Source organism: Chionomys nivalis, chromosome 1, assembly GCF_950005125.1.
Source record: "Chionomys nivalis chromosome 1, mChiNiv1.1, whole genome shotgun sequence".
NCBI lineage: Eukaryota > Metazoa > Chordata > Mammalia > Rodentia > Cricetidae > Chionomys > Chionomys nivalis.
The window spans coordinates 78538278-78557533 of record NC_080086.1 but is presented as its reverse complement, the minus strand read 5'-3'; the positions used below and the strand labels follow the sequence as shown (position 1 = coordinate 78557533).

The 19256-nt window shown below is 45.7% G+C and overlaps 1 protein-coding gene across 1 annotated transcript; it reads right to left on the bottom strand.

The window, feature by feature from the left end:
- Positions 1 to 3: 3 nt before the first annotated feature.
- On the bottom strand, positions 4 to 7335 carry Mat2a (methionine adenosyltransferase 2A). Its single transcript, XM_057762057.1, has 9 exons — positions 7118 to 7335; positions 4606 to 4683; positions 4229 to 4351; positions 3509 to 3621; positions 3279 to 3422; positions 2895 to 3113; positions 2406 to 2588; positions 2185 to 2318; positions 4 to 1595 (listed from the first exon to the last, which is right to left on the bottom strand). The coding sequence occupies exons 1-9, from the start codon at positions 7206 to 7208 to the stop codon at positions 1493 to 1495; spliced, it is 1188 nt and encodes a 395-aa protein (XP_057618040.1). The 5' UTR covers positions 7209 to 7335; the 3' UTR covers positions 4 to 1492.
- Positions 7336 to 19256: the final 11921 nt, after the last annotated feature.

Sequence of the window (19256 nt, the reverse complement as noted above, 5' to 3'; positions counted from 1 at the left end):
CAGTTTGGGTAGAACCTAGCATTTTATTTAGATCTTCATTAACTGTTGGAATTGAGAACCAGACATACGTAATAAACCTCCAAAAATAGATCCTGAAAGGCACTTTCTTGCTTAGGGCAAGCAGTCACATGGAATAAGCATGTAAACAAGCTGGCTTCTCTGTACCACACCAGCCAAGTCAGCTTTCTCCATGGCCAGCTGCACCAGCTCTGCCCTCCCTTCTGTTAACACCAGCCAGACCCCCTGTAGGTCTAACCCAAGGTTTTTCTGTAGGACACCTTGGCCTACCTGGGAATGCTGGAAACATGTTAAAGGAATCATGGTGTTGAGGAAAAAAAAAATCTTTTAAAAGCTGCCATCTGAGGTGATGGCTTCTCTGTACTTACGCCATACCCCAGAATACAATAAATAAGCAATTAGAAAATGTTCAAGTATGAAGGGATTTCCTCCTCCCCGCCAAAAGCACTGCTCTCTGAAGGAAGCTGGTTTCTCTGTAGCTACACCAGCTGTTCAGAAAGCTCATTGGACCTGGTTTTGAAAATAAAACAAAGTTAAAACCCTGGGAGGAGCTATTGTGCAGTGGAGTACTGTCTTTCTTATAAAGAAAAAAAAAAAAGTTACCTGGTACCAAAGTGTGCAACCTACAGACCCTCAGGTACTGCCCTGTGACTTCTCTGTATGACATCACAAGGGTGCCAAGTGCCTGTTTTTCTAGACTAGAAGTTGGTGAGGTTTGGCTAGTGCTGAAACCATGCATAGGATTGGTTTACTAAATAAAACCTTATTACGTACGTCCTCCAAAGACAGCTGAAAAGTGGAGAGATTTTGATTTGGTGCTGTTTGAAAGGTGGCAATTAATAGCATAAGCACCAGGGAGATGGTTTAATTGTAACTGCCTTTTTTTTTTTGAAGTCAGGCTAGAGCTCCAACTGAAACTTGCGTTTCATGCAAGATTGATTGGATAGGGACCACTCCCTGACAAAGAACTACATAATTAGAAATGACCAAGTTATAGGGAGGATAAGGGGAGGGGCTGCACATTCAATAAATAGAGCTCAAGACATTACAAATTCATGCTGACAGGGCTATGGCATTGCCAAAGTCTATAGTCAAACTACGAGTACTTTACGTGCACATTACAAGGACATTTTCAGCATCTGGTGGGTTAGGACTTTGGAGGATTAGGTGATAGGACACAAAGATTCGATTTCAAAGCATTATTCACTACAGTGTTTGTTTCTAGGCAGTTACATGGATCACCTATGCTCACTATATCCATTATAATGGTGAACAAAACACCTAGGGACAGAGTAGCAAGCCCAACTTACAGTTCCCCACAAAAGCTAAAATTCATGTCATTGATTAGAGTGACTGCAACTGATCAGGAGCTGAAAGAGGACAGAAAAATTTAGGAAAAGGGCCCTTTCCCTCAGAGCTTGAAGGCTTCTCTGTAGCCTACGCCAACAAGTCTGGGGAAAAAAGGCTAACACTTTCAGTATTTAAGCTTTTTGGGCACTTCCCATGGGAAGCTGTCCCTACCAAAGTGGCCATAGGCTGCAGTCCTCTGATAAATTGGCTTCTTCAGATCCAGATCCCTGGAATATACAAGTCCATAACTTAATATGTAGCATTAAATCAAAATAAAGCAAAACAATCAGCAAGACTCATTTCAAGAGCTCTGGCAAAATGAGTTCAGTTCTCCCTGGGGTTTGCTAGGAAAAAAGTTCATGGCAAAAGTGTTGTTACTTCCCCGGTGTCCAAACTGCTTGCACAGTCCTTTATTAGTAACTACAGTTGTTTTCCAGCCCTGGCTTGACAAACATGAAAACTTAAATCATTCTCAGAATTCCAATTAAATACTTACCAAGGTCCAATCACTGCCCAACTATGGCTACTTTCTTTGTAACTTTGAACATCCCACCTCAACATATTAATCTTTAATGTAGCACCCGTAGTTAATGTAAGCACAAAGCTTAGTACTGAAGATGGAGAACTTTTTAGAATGTTACTGAGTCGCAGAACACTAACTTCATCAGCTAGGTCCTCTCCAGGCAATTTAAAATATTGGCATGTTTTAAGAATTAAAATTTGTTCCCCTATATGAAGAGTCTACCTTCATCTCCAGATTTCAGTATACATGCCCACCCACCATTTCTCACTAGCAATAGGCTTTACCATCTTTACCTGACAATGACCCCAGGGCGAAGATCAAAATTCTTCTTTACAATTTCTAATAGCTCTCTCTCACTCTTCTGGGAAGTACCATAATGGAAAATGGAGATCGACAATGGATGAGAAACTCCGATAGCATAAGAGACCTAAAAGTCAGTAATATATTGTTATAAAATAGGGACACATAAACTTTTACTTAATACTCTTTTCCCATTTACCTGTTCATTACATACCTGAACAAGAACCCTCCTGCACAGACCTCCTTTAACAAGGGATTTTGCTACCCAACGAGCAGCATAAGCAGCTGAGCGGTCCACTTTGGTATAATCCTTTCCTGAAAAGGCCCCTCCTCCATGAGCTCCCCAACCGCCATAAGTATCCACAATGATTTTTCGGCCAGTCAAACCAGCATCACCCTGAAATTATAGGGTTTAAGTTATGTAATCTTTTCTAGTAAGTGGTTCTTGACTAGGCTATTAGGAATCATTCAAGATCCTTAAGTAGCTAGCAGTAGCCACATGTATAATCGTAGCGCTTTAAGGTTAGCTGTATACAGTGATATGAAATCAGGTACATAGTGAATTTGGGGGTAGCATGGGCTATGCAAGACACAGTGTATGTAGGATATGTATGGCTGGGGGAGGGGGCAGTCAGAAAAAAGATGGGGGCAGCGAAAATTTCCAAGTTACCAACAATAGTCAAAACATTTCATAATTTATTACCTGAGGCCCACCAATAACAAATCTGCCACTTGGCTGTAGGTGGTAAATTGTATCCTCATCAAGGTATTTTGCAGGTACAACAGCTTTGATCACTTTCTCCTTTAGAGCATCTCTCATCTCATCAAGACAAACTTCTTCATCATGTTGCACAGATATAACAATTGTATGGACTCTGATAGGAAGCACAGCACCTCGATCTTGCATATACTGCACAGTCACCTTGGATGCAAAATAGATCAGAACACTTGTCTAACCAGCTTTGTTCTATCATAAGATTAAATATAGCAAAAGACAAGTATTATCCCCTCTCAGTCAGCTATAATTAAGTAACTTAGGACTTTTAGTGTAATTTGAGATGAACATTAGTTTTAAACCACCACTTACTTGAGTTTTAGAATCTGGGCGCAACCAAGGCAATGTGCCATTGCGGCGTAGTTCAGCCAGTTTGGCATTTAGCTTGTGCGCTAAGACAATGGTTAAAGGCATACACTCTTCAGTTTCATCAGTGGCATAACCAAACATCAAGCCCTACGAAATAGGAAAAATGAAATGTGAAAGAGAAATCCAAGTTTTAGAATCCAATGTTAAGAGATGCCAATAAACAATGACAATACCTGGTCTCCTGCACCAATGTCTTCCTCATTCCGATCAAGATGAACACCTTGGGCAATATCTGGTGACTGTTGTTCCAAGGCCACCAACACATTACAAGTCTTGTAGTCAAACCCTGCAAACAACAAGGTGTTCCAGTAACTCTCATGTTGTTTTTTAGTGGTAACTCCAAAATGTTAACAAGTTGTGTTGCTAGCAATTGAAATATGCTTAAAAGTGGTCAACCCAGGTGGTGGTGGTGGCACATGCACACCATTAATCCCAGCACTTGGGAAGCATAGGTAGGCAGATCTGAGTTCCAGGGCAGCCAAGGCTACAAAAAAACCTATCACAGAAAGAAAACAAACAAATGAAAAAACAGAACTAAAGGGTAAAGAGAAAAAAATACCGTGGCAACAAGATCTACTGTGCAATATTTTAATAGACCATATTCAACATAATTCACTTATTGCCCCCCTCTGCATTATGGTTTGAAAGAAGATCTTTAACTTGGTTGGGCTAACTCCTGCTTGACCTCTGGCCACTCTACTGACATAAGATATTGCTCTTGCACTAAATCACACACTTTAGAGGACAGAATAGGCTAGATCAGAAAGCTGAGAGGATATGGTAAAACTATGCAATCAGTTAAGATTACCAGGAACGCAAGAAGCTGCTCTCATTAGCATCATATTCTATGTCTGCAAAAATGAGTTTATAAAAATTAAATATTTAAAGAATACCTTTGGATGAATCATCATATCCAATGTGCTTAATGGCTTCACGAACCACTTTCTGGTAATCAACAGCAGCTCTGGATGTTATTTCCCCAGCAAGAAGGATCATTCCAGTTTTAGCAACAGTTTCTAATAAAACAGAAATTTATGCCCAGAATATTAGGGTAGGGGTGCCAGCTGGGGAATTCAATCCACGCTGTACATGCTATATCCCTGGGCTTCATTTTCTACTTCTGAGATAGTGTCTTGCTAAATTGCCAAATTGGACATTAACTTGCCACCTCTAGCCTCAACCTCCCAAGTAGCTAGGTGCATCACAAACCTACCACCAGACTTTCCTTCAAATGCCCCCTTTTCCATTCAAGCAAGTATTGTATACCCACCACAAGCCACTTTGGCATCGGGGTCCTGCTGAAGGTGTGCATCAAGAACAGCATCACTGATTTGATCACAGATCTTATCTGGAAAATAAAAATTCCCCATTCAATTTATTCATTACTATTATCTATCATGTAACTAGCAGTTGATGTTCAACCCGAGGGCCAAGTACAGCTGTGAATTTGTAGATGACAAAAATCTTGTCATGCTGTCAAAAGATTATATATACCTAGCTGCACCCAAAAAACAAACACTATTGGTTTTTGAGATAGAATTCCAGCTATTACTCAAACCCATGGCAGTCCTGACTCAGTCTCCAGAATGGTGGATTAAAGTATGCATCACCATTCTAGGCTTAGACAAATAAAAAACAACATTATTTGTGCATACATGGCTAATACTTGTATGATGGTGTTCATGTGAAGATCAGAAAACATTCAGAGGAGCTGGCTCTCCATTATGTATCCCAGGAACTCTGATCACAACAGCCTTGGCAGCAAGCATTCTTAACCTATTGAGCAAATCTCACTGGCCTCACTGGCCCTACTCACTTAACTTTGAAGTGAACAATTCTACTTCATTGCTTTAATATGTTAATAAAAGCACTGCTTTACCAAGACCCATTTGCCAGAATAAAAATTACTGTATACAGGGTCGTATGCTTAAACTTTCAGCCTATTTAACATCCTAGTCGAGTCAAAGTAGAAATGGTGATCATCTTGAAATCCCAAAGCCAATCCCAGGAAATAACTCCACAGTATATTTTAAAGATCAATTGTTCTATCTTCCACTTAAAATAGGTTACAAAATTAACCCACTAAGAGCTAAATAAGCCAACTGTCAGGTTACTTTTTTTCGAGACAGGGTTTCTCTGTGGTTTTGGAGCCTGTCCTGGAACTAGCTCTTGTAGACCAGGCTGGCCTCGAACTCAGAGATCTGCCTGCCTCTGCCTCTGAAGTGCTGGAATTAAAGGCGTGCGCCACCACCGCCCGGCAGGTTACTAATTTCTTAAAACGTCCATTTCCCCCATTAGAAGCACCCAGTTCCTCAAGTTTTAACTAGTACCAAACCTCTGTACTTGGGATGAATAAACCAAGGTCATATGTAGACCAAGCACTCTGACCTAAAAAAGAACGCTAACCATTTAGAGAAACAAGACTTTTCTTTGTATTTTACCATGAAAGTAAATTTTAACTATGAACAGCAAGAGGAAAATGATCCAGGAAACTATTCAAATGCATTATCAATTTGGAAAACAGAGAGTATCCTGGATTGGAATCTGTGTGGTGTTGACAAAGTGTTCCATGTAGACCAGGCTAACCTCAAACCCAATCAATCTCCTGCCTCTACAGTCTAAACGCTGGGGCAACAAAAGTGTGCCATTAAGCTTGGCTCCAATCTCCTGAATTTTGTTACTACTTTCTCCCAAAATGTGTATTCCAGTCAGAGCACCTAAGACCTTATCTAGCAACTGTAATAAAGTAATAAAGAGCGACCCAATCGATGTGGAGAGATACCCCTTTCCTTGAGGGAAAACCCACCACAGCAAGACTTGGATTTCATTTGTCACTCAAGGTCCTATTAGGTTTGTTCTCTATCATTAATTAGGCCACTAACTAAAAGCAGATCCTTCCATCAAGGATGTTGCTGTGGACTCCTTTAACAGAAGAGCTCAAATGACATCCCAAAGTTCCCGAAAACAGCTTCATTGTAACTCATCTCAACATGGCCGTCCAGTGGACAAAGCCAAAGGAAACGTGACATTTTTTTTTTCAAGACAGGGTTTCTCTACAGCTTTGGAGCCTGTCCTGGAACTAGCTGGCCTCGAACTCAGAGATCGGCCTGCGCCACCACGGTCCGGCAATAAATCCTCCTTTAATCGTTGGAAAGCGCCAAAGGGAAGACTTTAAAAGGAAACCTAATGCCATGGGGTTTGCACTTAATTCATGCTCCTCGTCCTTTTCACGCAGCCTCCAAATATGGGATGTCCTCTCTAACTCGCGCTATATTTAGTCGGCGGCTGCCTGTCACCTTGGAGGCCTAAGGACATGTCCAACCACACTCTTGCGCATTTTCAGTGACCGGAAGTCGTGGATAATGGAGACAGCACGTTTGGAGACACCAGCCCCCACTTCTAACCCAGGGGCTAGGGCGGCGAGCGGCCGGCAGCTCCGCTTCGCCCCGATGCCACATGCGGTGAACACGTGGTTGCCGCTGCAATGCGGAGCGCGCGCTCCCGACGGCCGGAGGCGAGCACGCGGGGCGGGGTCGCCCACTTGAGATTTTTCCAGACGACGGGACTAAAGAGGAGGAAATAGGGCCCTCCCCGCGCCGGTCGCTGGCCCCCGCCCTTCTCGTTTTCTGGAACCTTCCGCGTGCCGGGGAGCGCCGCCGGATGGGGATGAAAGGGGGGAGGGGAGCGGCCGCCGCGCGGCTGCCGCTGTTCTCACCGAACCGGACGGCCTCGACCCCCAACGCCACCGCCCCGTCCTTCTCCCGAGTCCCCCGTCCGCTCACCTGGGTGACCTTCCCCCACAGACTCCGAGGTGAAGAGGAACGTCCCCTCCTCAATGAACGCCTCGTGGAAGCCGTTGAGCTGACCGTTCATGGCGGCGGCGGTGAGAGGACGCGACTCGGAGGACACGGAGCGGCGGCGAGGCAGGGAGCTGCGAAGGGCGCAGACCGAGGTTTACCTCTGCTCGGGGCGGGATGGCGACTCGGAGCGAACGGAGCGGCCCCGTATTTATAGAGCAGCGCCCGCGCGCGCCCGGCTCGGGCCCCGCCCCTCGGCGTCGCGCGCCAATGCGCCACCGGCGGGCGGAGGGGGGGGGTTGGCGGGATGGGGCGCCCCGCTGGGCGCGGAAGAGGCCATTCTGCCGACGGGGGGAGAGCGGAGTTAGCGACGTCTCCTGCCAGGAGTTAGTCATCTTAGCGGCGTGAGGTAAATGGAGATGTGAGTCCCTGAGCAGGCCGGGCTTTTAGTCCCTCCCGGCTTGCACGCCGGAGGAAAGACGGTCTCCCCTCTGCGGGGACATGGTACATCCCTTCCGACCGTTGCCCGCGGAGGTAGGCCGGCGCGCGCGCCCCCCAGCGGCGGCTGCGGGGATGGCGGCCGTTTTGTGCTGTGACTCTAGCCGAGGGTCTCTCACGCCACCCGCGCCGTTCCCCACCTCATGCACCGGCGCCGCGTGGCTCTCCGCCATGTGAAGGTGGCCATGTTGGCTAGCCCGGGAGGCGGCTGTGCACGGCCCTCCATCATCCTACGCGGTTCCTTGCGGGGGACGAGAGATTCCGAGGGGCTCCGGCCCAGCTGTTAGTCATTTCTCGAATAACTTACTGCTCTGGTGAAATGGATATAAAGCCGACTAACGGGAATGCTGTATTGTTTTTTAAACAATTGCTACTTGCCAGCCTCTCCTCCCCTCTCTCCTTGCTTCGTGGACCCTTGGAGTCTAGAGCCTCTTGTGTCCTAAGTCTGACCTTGCTCGGCTTGGTTTTCCATGCTTCTGAGGGAGAAATGAATGTTGAATCAATCTTTTTCGGAAGAATATGGAAGGAGTGTGTGTGTGTTGGGGAGGGCGCCATCCAAGCCTTCAAATACGCTTTCCGTCTCTTGTCAAGGTCAAATGGCCTCGATTTCAGAACACTTTCCCTTTTAAACCTTTGCAATTGTCTCAGTTTTTCCCATGAAAGGAATTAAGAGGAAACAGTGAAATAAAACATATGCCAACAAAGAGTGGAGTCGGGAGCTGAATGCAGGCGAGAGCCACTGTGAGACCAGACTCACACTCTGCTGGACCAGCCTTAGGGCAAGCCTGGAGCTGTAATGGTGGCTGTGAGATCTATCGTTTGTGAAGAACATGGCTTTTTAGAATGTTAGGGAACAGCCTGCTCCTATCATAAGGATGCTCTTGATACCGTGAAGCTGAACAACAGCCTCCAGCTGCTGGCAGCTCAGAAAATTAGGTACATTGTGAATAGCAAGGAGCCTTTCCCTGTAGGGTGTGTGCCAGTGGAAAGGTGGGAGTTTGAGAAAGGCACCGTGGGAAACAAAGGAAGCTCTTGGGCTGTGCTAGGAGCCTCAACAAAGAAGCTAGGGAAACAGGCTCATCTCCGCGTCCAGGAGCACATCCCTGCAAGCAGCCTGACAAGTCACAAAAGAGACAATAGTTGCTTCTTATTTGTTGTTTTATTTTCCAAACTAGCTTCTCATGGGAAAGTAGTCAAGACTTTCATATTTTTTACTTGCTTTAGGGACTAAAGAGAGGGTTCAGCCATGAAGAGTAACTCACCTCACAATGAGTAATAAAATTGCCAGCTAGTCCAACATGCCTAGGTAGACTGGTCAGTGCATTATCTTCTGGCAGAAATAATCTATATGGAAGCCAGAAGATAATTAAAAAGTTCATTAATAGGGAGGCAGAAGAAGGGGATTGCATTCAGAGATTAGCTCATTGCATTCTGATCCTCCTTTGCGCCCAGCTCTACATCTGGTTCATCCTGCCAAGAGGATTAGACTCAGTTGTACACTATTAACTCTGTCTTGCTCATAGGTCAACATACGGGCCTTCCAGCTGTGGCTTTGGTCATGCTTACAGAATAAGCAACCTCTATACCTCATCTTTAGCCTGGAAAGTTGGGTTAACAGTAGGAAATTTTTAGCACAGTGTCTAACATGTAACAGGAATGTTTGTTTTTTGAGACAGGGTTTCTCTGTGTAACTGCCCTGGAACTTTGTAGACCAGGCTAGCCTTGAACTCACAGAGATCTGCCTGCTCACCCACCCTCCCAAGTGCTGGGATTAGAAGTGTGTGCCACCACTGCCCGGCCTCTAACAGGTACTGCAAAAGCAGTGAATGATCTTTCACAGGTGTCTACTTGTTGGTGGGACAAAAGCTGAAATTCTCTACATATTCTGTTTTGTTTTTTGAGACAGAGTCTCATTCTGCAGCCTTTGTTGGCCTGGAACTCACTGTGTAGCCCAGACTGGCCTAGAATTCATGACAAGCCTGCCCTGCCTCAACCTCTCGAGAGAGAAAACTTCAGGTGTGTTCCACCATGCTTGGCTAACGCCGAGCATACTCTCTTTAAAGATGGAGCCGGATGCTGCCTCTACTACTTCAAACCTCATCCTGTACAGATTCCCTCCGTCGTCTCCTACTGTGAATCTCTTTTGCTAACAGTTCAAGTCGTCAACTGATGCATCAGAACAAGGACACATTTTCATGTTATGTTATTCACGTTGTCCGTTCCTTTCTTCTGTAAATATTTATGAGAACAACTGTTAAGATTGGCAGGTACTGACATGGAGACAGTCCTGGTTCTTTTCCTACCCCAGACTCTTAAAAACGGTGGTGCCTGGCACCCCCTTTCCGTGCCTCCTAGCTCAGCTTCTACTTCCTAGATGAAGCCTTCATTCACCTCCAAAGATTTCTCACAGGGTTCAATCTTTACTTGTGCTGCTAAGTGCTCTTTGAAATTGCAGACTTGATGATTAGTTGATGGATGGCTCCAATTCCCAGTTTGGTGCATAACCTCCATGGTAATAAGGTGGTCTGTTTGCTGAAGCTTTGCTCTGAATGCACCTCACAGGATGCTGGAGAGTGTCTAAAGGGGGAAAGGAACATCAAGTAGGGACATGAACCTTGGAGACCCAACAAGACCGATGGAAAGGGGTCCTGCCTTGGCTTTGGGACCAGCTTTACAATTAATAAAATGGAGAGCCCTTAGCTAACAGAGAGGCACATGGCCATCCTGTTCTGGAGGGAGGATGAGATTTCTGATTTCATAATTAGTGCCCTGAGGGCAAAATAAAGCAGAAGTTATTGGTTTAAGTCATATTTAGCACTAATGAGATGTGTTGAATTTGCATTATTATAAAGCACAGAGGGAAAATTTGAATCACTGCCCGAAGGCTCCATATTTCTCAACCCAGAGAATCTTAATGTATCAGGGAGACTGATGGACACTTTCAAAGACAGGGTTGGGAACTGGTGTTTGTTACCCATTCGGCAAATAGAACAACCCAGGTCTTATGAGTCACATCAGAGCTTCTGGGAGAGAGTTCTGGAAAGTGAGAGAAGACATTTACCTGGCACATGTGTGTGTCGAGCTGGGCACTGTAATCCCAGCACTCAGGGCTGAAACAGGAAGATTGCTTCAGGTTCAAGGCTAACCAGTGCTACAGAACAAGATACTGTCCAGATTAGGGTTCTATAGAAAAAAGAACTGATAGAATGAATATATGTGATAATTATTGGATCCCTGGTTGCTGGGTTCCTCCACCAATGCAATAAGCCAAATCAAACCAAATTAATAAATAGGGCAGTGCAAAGCAGAGCACTCCTGGCAGCTATCAGGAAGGCTGATCAGGTCTTAGATAGCTGATAGCTGTGGCCCCAGGTGTCTGGGGAGTTGGAATTGCTGATGGTGGGCTTTCTCAGGGGTGGAGTCTGGAATGAGTCAGCTCCAGGGAGCTGTTGTGTGGTGTGTTAAGAGCAGGGTCTGGAACACCCCCACCTAAGCTGGAGAATCCAAACAGTGTGTGTGTGTGTGTGTGTGTGTGTGTGTGTATACATGCGCATGCGCATGCGCACACACACACATATATGAAATTTATTAGTGGCTTACAGGCTGTGGTCCAATGATTGCAGCCATGGCTGTCTGCTGAGGGGAAGTCCAAGAATCCAGTAGTTGTTTGGTTCATGAGGCTGGATGTCTCAGCTGGCGTTCAGTATGTGTTGGAATCCCAAAGAAGTAGTCTCTAAAGCCAGCGAAGGGATGAACTAGCCAATGAGAGTGAGGGCAAGCAGGCGAGGAGCAAGAGCTTCCTTCTTCTGTGTCCCTTATATGGGCTGCCACCAGAAGATGTGGCCCTGCAGTCAAGGAGCAAGAGGTTCCTTTTTCCATGTGCTGCCACTATATTGGCCACCACGAGAAGGGGTGACCCAGATTTAAGCTAGATCTTCCCACCTCAAATGATTGAATTGAGAAGAAAATCCCTCACAGGTGTACCTAGCATCTCGGGGTTTAGTTCATTCCAGATGTAGTCGAATTGACAATCAAGGATAGCCATCAAACTGGCTCCCCAAAAGGAAAACAAAAAAGCTTGTCATGCAGCACACACTTGTCATTCCAGCACTTGGGATGAAGGTAGACAGGACAGTCGATTGTTCCAGGCCAACCTTCAGCCATAGTGAGCTTGAGATGAGCCTGGGCTGCAAGAGACTCTGTTTCAAACAAACAAACAAACCCAGCCACGGCTGCTGACTCAGCACAGGGGAACAGGGTGCAAGAACAACAGCGAGTATGTGGGGATCACCAAGTGACAGACTAGGCAACTGAAGATGAAATGCCAGAAAGCCTGAGACTGCGAGCCTTCTGTGTAAGGACATGCCAGGGAGAAAGGAATCTTCTATACCAGATGTCTCCAGAAGGGTGCCTGTCTTTTAGTCAGATAGCTTCAGAAGCAAGCTAGCTCTAACAGGATCAGAAACAGGGATATAAATTCCCCCACTTATAAAATGTTTAAGTGTGTGTTTTTGTGTGTACATTTGTGGGTGTATGTATGAGGTCAGAGGACAACTTTTGGGAGTTCGGGCTCTACCAGGGATCTGCTGCAGATCATAAGACTTGGCAACAAGCACCTCTGCCTACTGAGCCATCTTGCTGGCCCACTTTCCTTACTTTTAAAGTCATTTTGTACTTCTCTCTGTTTTGTCTCTTGATTCTTAATGTGAAGGATAGGAAAAATGCATGTGGTACAGTGAGAAGATCCTGAAGGAGATAATGAGGCCGAAGCTGCAGTTTACTTGGGTGAGCATTGCCGTAATGGCTGCACCTTACAACAGCTCTAACGGGCAGTTGCTAGTTATTTCTCCTCCTGTTTTATAGATGAAAAAATTGGCATGTGCTTTACCCCAGTCATGCATCAACTCGGTGGCAGATGGGGACTTGATCCTGGGTCAAAGATCTGATATCTAGACTGATGAGATCTTTTTATAGTCAAACAATAAATACGTCGTATTTTTTGAAATAGGAATATTTCATCGTCTTATAACTTTTCCGTGAACACACACTTTACTGCTCACAGAAATGTGGCATGGTTTCTCTCTTCAACACTAGAGGATTGAACATGTCATTGAACATGCGAGTGCTCTACCACGGAGCTGTATCCCCAGTCCCTTTGTAGCAGTTACTGATTGTATTCTACTCCAGCATTGAACCTGCTCTGCAACCCTGGGAGGCCTTGAGCTTTCTGTCCTCCTGACCCTGAGTAGCTGAGATATCAGGCTTGGGCTGCCAGCCTGGCTGTTTTCTCTTAACAATTCTGTAACTTTTTCTGTAGACACAACCCAGAGATAATCTCAATCTCTCTCTCTCTTCTCTCCCTCCCCATCCACCTCCCTCCCTTCTCTCTCTCTCCTCCCTCACCACCCACTGCCCTCTTCTCTCTGTATGTCTTTGTGCTCAGACAGGGTTCTCATGTAACCCAGGCTGCCCTCACATTCCTGATTCTCTTGTTTCCACCTCCCAAGTATTGAGATCACAGGTGGGTGCCACCCTGCCTGGTTCCTCATTGTAGGGAGAAGTCTGTACTTCCTCTTGAGTATGCTCTGAAATCTCCCTCTCCCCCTCTTCCTTACTTTCATCTCTGAATTCTTTCTTTGACAAGAACCTGGCAACACCAGGTATGGTTTCAATCTGGTCTCTTTCTGAGGTTTCTCGCCAACACCCGCAACACAGTGATGTAGAGAGGTAGGTACGAGGTAATAGACAAGAAAACTGAAGGGAAAAACTGGCAGTGGGAGCCAGGCAGTTGTGGTCTCTCACAGGCAATCCAAGTCCTTTGAGGAAGAGGTGCTGTTTGAGACCAGCCTCAGCTATCGAGAACTTCATTTTTTCGAAAAACACATTTTAAAAACATTTTGTTCTTTACCCGCTGGTAACTGTTCTGATGTAAAACTGGGTGCCCCTGAAATCCATATGTTCAAGCTCTCACCTAATCCCCTAGAGTCTCGGAATATACCTTTATTATTGTTATTATGGACAATAATAACAGGGTCTTCCCTTGTAGCTCAGCCTGGTTGTGAATATATGAGCCTCCTGACTGCTTCCCAAGTGCTGGAATTACAGGCTTGTGTCATCACACCCAACTCAGAATCAATCAATCTCTCTCCCACCCCTCCTCAGCCCTCCACTCTTTTGCGTTTTATTTTATTTATTTATTGCTAGGAATGAATCCTGGCTTTGAAGCTAGGCAAACATTCTAGTACTAGTATCTATCTTTCTAATCCCATAGATAGATAGATAGATACTTTTTTTTTTTTTTTTTTTTTTTTGAGTCAGAGTCTCCATAAGTTTTCCAGGTTGGCCTAGGTCTTACAATTCTCCTGCCTCAGCCTCCTGTATAACTAGGATTACAGTTGTAAGCCACACAACTGGTCAGAATGTGCACTTGTAGCCCGTAGTGCTGCCTGTGTGAAATAGTCAAATTTCTACCCAACTCTACTGTTACTTCGAGGATGTCTGTTGATTATAAGTTCCTGAGCAGGTGGGATTGCCAAAACCGGTTGCATCTAAGATAGCAGCCAGAGTGACCTCCCCCCCCCAATTGTTATAGTTATCTTTCTGTTGTTGTAAGGAAATATCATGACCAAAAGCAACATAAGAATGAGTTCATTTTAGCTTATGGCTCCAGGGGTTGGATGTCCGTAATGTCAAGGAAGACATGGCAGCAGGAGCAAAAAGCTGAGAGATTACATTTCTGTCACTCACAGGAAGCAGAGTGAGCAAACCAGAAGTAGGGAGATGCTATAGATCCTGCAAAGCTCACCCCAGTGAGGTGATTCCTCCAGCAAGGCTGCAGCTCCTGAAGGTTCTATAACGTCTCCAAATCCCACCACCAGTTAGGGATCAAGTGTTCAAATACCCAGAGCTCTCAGAGACATTTTTTGTTTAAATAACACCAGCTAGCTTTATTATAATCTCATCTGCATATGAAATGGCACTTCGTCCCAGGCTGCAGCTGGACATGCCTAGTTGAAGGGTTAAGAAAACCAATGACTCTGATAACTAACAGCTTTCACAGGTTGAAGCTTGTCTAGGTATTCTCTGATCACGGCAGCAATGAAGCAAAAGTGCTGGTCTGTATGCTTACACTTTAATTCCTGCCTGTAGTTTGGCAATGCCCCTACCATGGGCTGGGGGCACTGGGCCACATGATACCACCTTGACTGTCAGGAAGAGATGTGCTCCTCTATCAGCAAGCGGGAGTTCAGGCAGACAGTGTTGTGCACGAGCAAGACTTTTGCAGTGATGGTTGTAGGCTTCCTCTCCTAGAGACTAAAAAGGCAGCCCCTTGGTACTCCTAGTGGATCTGCTGCTTAGCAAATTGTGGCCAAGGACTGGAGCGAAGGATTTGTTCAGATGTGGAAAATCAGACCTGCTCAGGTTTCCCTGGGAGTTTGGATGCCCTACCCTCTGCTGTCTGGAAGAGGTCTGCTAAAATGTGGTGGATGTTTCTTTGAGATATGGACCACTTGGCAGATGGTTTCATATCACTGGCCCTGAGTAAAAGTGGCAGAAGCACTGTGTGCTCCTGTGAGTGGCCCCTGTGTAACCCAACCCTTTTATGAGCCAAGTGCCCAGAGCCCCAGCAGTGTCATAGTCACTGGAGAGATTCTGCACACACTTAGGATTCTCGGCAAAATGAAAGCTTCTTCCTTGCTCATCTTAATGACCTAAATACTAATACTAAAGACATTAAATGCCCCATTTAATGTGAATACTGTGACATAGTAGCCCTCAGTTCAAAGTTTTGATTTAAAGTAAGTATATAACTGCCAAGTCCCTGTTTGCCAAGGAAGAGGTCATTAAGTGTGCAGATGACCCGTTTAGATCTAGTCTGGACTACAGAGGATGGGCCTGCAGGAGATGAGAGAACCTTCTTCTTTTGCCATGCTAATTCCTTTTCTGGGTCAGGAAATGGCCTGTAAGTTTGCCTGCTTCATCATGCAGCTCCTTCCTATGAAAGGGGAACTTGGGCTCTGTGAATGGACTGCAGACTCCAAAACTTAAATCCTACCGGTACTGTCTCCTATGGCTAGGAAAAACAATCCAGACTACATTTAAAAAAAAAAAAAATTACTAAACCAACAAGATGGCTCAGCAGGTAAAGGTGCTTGCCACCAAGTCTGATGACTTGAGTTCAGTCCCCAGGACCCATAAGGTGGAAGGAAAGAATGGATTCTTGTAATTGTCCCCCAACCTCCATACATGAACTGTGGCATGCACATGCCCCTCATTCACCACAAAATAAATACAAATTTTAAAAGTAAAGACAAACTGACTGGGTATAGCCAGCACATGCCTTTAATCCCAGCACTAGGAAGGCAGAGGCAGAGGCAGACAAATCTCTGTGAGTTCAAGGCTAGTTGGGTCTATGTAATGAAGATGTCTCAAAAAAAAAAAATAAATAACTTCTAAATCTAGGTGATGGAGTGTACTGCAATCTTAGCATTTGGAAAGTAGAAACCTGAGGATCAGAGAAAAGGGTCCTCCTAAAGGATAGAGAGATGGTGCGTTTGTTAAAAGCACTGGCTGGTCTTGCAGAGGGCCCAGGTTTGGTTCCTGGCACCCACATAGTATCTTATAAACCTCTATAACTCCAGTTCTAGGGATCCAGAGCTCTCTTCAGATCCCTTTAGGCACCAGACATACCTGTCACACATATACATAAGCAAAACTCTCATTCATGAGAGAAAAAGAAAGAAACATAGCTGGGATGTAGCTGAGGGTCCTTGCCCAGTGCAAGGCTGCGGAGTCCATCTCCAATTACACACCCACACACAAAAGACTGTCGTGGTGCGCACACTTGTAATCCCAGTACCTTGGTACCTAGAGGCAGGAAGATCTGGAGTTCAAGGTCATCCTTGGCTCTATGGTGAGCTGGGCTCCAGAGACCTTGTCTCAGATCAGCCACTCTTACAGAGATGCAAGGGAAGATGAGACAGGAAAACAAACCGGTGCTGATAATGCCGCGTGTTTGTGGGAATGCCAGAAACAGGCAATCTTGTGAGCTAGTGCTGCCAGTGTAAACACAGCCACCCCTTCGGTAGGGGTATTTAGCAATGTCTGTCAACACTGGGGCACTTACACTTGTGATTCAGCAATTCTGCCACTGAGAGTTACCTAAAGAAAAGCTGGCAAAATATGTCAAAATCATGTGCCTGGGTTTGTGTTTAAATTTTATTATTTATTTATTAAGTATGTGTGTGCCTGTATGACTTTATGTGCAAGTAGATATCTATAGGAGGTAAAAAGAGGGTGTCAGATCGTCTGGAACTGGAGTCCAGGAGGCTGTGAACTGCCTAATGTGGGGATGGGGACTGACCTCAGGTCCTCTGCAGGAGCAGCGAACACACTCATCCTTGAGCCATCTCTCCAGCCCTGAAAAGATAAGTTTTGCTTCTGCTATTGTTGTTTGGTACTTTTCTAGAATGTTTGAATTTTTTAACTTTTTGAGGCAGCGTCTCACACTATTGCTCAGGTTGGGCTGGAACTCACTCAGTAGCCCAGGCTGGACTTCTCTTCCTACTGCTGCCTTTCCAGTGCTGGGATTGCGAGTACGAGCCCTGTGCCTGGTATATTTGCAGGAAACTCTGAGCGTGTTCATGTGTGCACATGCTATGGGTGTGCCCATGAAGGCCCCAGCAGGATGTTGGGCACCCTTCTCTGTAAGTCTCTCTCTTCTTCCTTCAGGACAGGTCCTGCCACCGAACGTGGAGCTAGGCTGGCAAGCTCCAGTGACCCTCCTGTTTCCACCCTTCATAAACCTGGGGTTAAGGAGGGCACAACCACACCCAACATTTTACATGGGTGTTGTTATCTAACTCAGTTCCTCATGCTTGTACAGCAAGTGTTCTTACTCACTGAGCCATTTCTTCAGCTTGAAAAAAAAGGGTTTATTTTGGTTCATAATATTTAAATATATATACTATGGATATGCAAAACTATTTTAAGATAAATCTTTTGGGTCAGTGAGGTGGCTCAACAGGTAGAGATGCTTGGTACTAAACCTAAGCATCTGAGGTCACCTGAAGAGCCACATGGTGGAAGGAGAGAACTGACTCCATTTGCCCTCTGATGCCCACGGAGGGGCCGTGCCAAACATGCATTTTCACACACTCACAAATAAATAGATATCAGTAAAATGGATCTTTTGAAAGAAGCCAAGGAACGTAAGAGATAAATGAGAGGAAGAGGAACTTTACATTAGAGAAATGATGGCTTCTCCTGAGCGAGCTGATTGTTTTAGCTGTGTGAATGAAAGCAAATGGTACGTGAAGATTTGGGTGTTCTAAAGAGCAGAGGGAGGAGGAGGAAAGGGAGCATAAAAGACTAGAATCAGCCCAGGGCAATGTCCCCAGTTAGTTCCTTGGGGCACCTGAGGATAGGGAACCTGAAATGAACCTATCCTGTAACCATACTGATGAATATCTTGCATATCATCATAGAACCTTCATCTAGCGATGGATGGAGATAGAGACAGAGACCCACACTGGAGCACTGGACTGAGCTCCCAAGGTTCTAATGAGGAGCAGAAGGAGGGAGAACATGAACAAGGAAGTCAGGACCATGAGGGGTGCACCCAACCACTGAGACAGTGGGGCCGATCTATTGGGAGCTCACCAAGGCCAGCTGGACTGCGACTGAAAAAGCATGGGATAAAACCGGACTCTCCGAACATGGCGGACAATGAGAGCTGACGAGAGGCCAAGGAGAATGGCACGGGGTTTTGATCCTACTTCATGTTCTGGCTTTGTGGGAGTCTAGACAGTTTGGATGGTCACCTTCCTAGACCTGGATGGAGGTGGGAGGATCTTGGACTTTCCACAGGGCAGGGAACCCTGACTGCTCTTGGGACTGGAGAGGGAGGAGAAGAGGAGTGGGGGGAGGGGGAGAGGGGCGGGAGGAGGGGGAGGGAAATGGGAGGCGAGGATGAAGTGGGAAAATTTTTTTTTCAATAAAAAAAAAATAAAAAAAATTAAAAAAAAAAGACTAGAATCAGGGCCTGGTGACATGAATGCAGTATAGGTTCACACAACAGAAGAAAATAGCCTACTGCCACAGGTTGTCCCATGAGCTGTATGTGTGCGCCATGGTGCACATGCATACACACAACAAACAGAAAAGAGGAAGGCAAGGCCGGGCGGTGGTGGCGCACGCCTTTAATCCCAGCACTTGGGAGGCAGAGGCAGGCGGATCTCTGTGAGTTCGAGACCAGCCTGGTCTACAAGAGCTAGTTCCAGGACAGGCTCCAAAACCACAGAGAAACCCTGTCTCGAAAAACAAAACAAAACAAAACAAAAAAAGAAAAGAGGAAGGCAATGTTGTGCCCAGCTGGATGAAGATGAGAACCAGGGAATGAAGGAGGCCTCCCAGGTGGCAGGTAGCTGAGTGGAGGGTGAGCTGCCCATGCGAGCACCCAGAAGGAAGCAAGGGGTTAGTGAAGTGAAAGGCTTGGGAAGAAGAAAGTGAGTTTGGTCTTGGGGGTGATGGACTGAGGTTTGAACACATCGTGGGATTTGGAGCTATTGTGGACCACTTGTTCTCTGAGCACCACAAGGCCGTTGTCCTTTTATCTTTGCATCCA

Bases quoted from the DNA above. Each gene is read 5' to 3' on its own strand.
- Mat2a (XM_057762057.1), bottom strand. From the start codon at position 7,208: ATGAACGGTCAGCTCAACGGCTTCCACGAGGCGTTCATTGAGGAGGGG. The intron at 3,423-3,508 runs GTATTGTCATTG...CCTATTTCGTAG, and splicing joins ACATTGGTGCAGGAGACCAG to GGCTTGATGTTTGGTTATGC. The intron at 2,589-2,894 runs GTAATAAATTAT...CTATAATTTCAG, and splicing joins TTGTTATTGGTGGGCCTCAG to GGTGATGCTGGTTTGACTGG.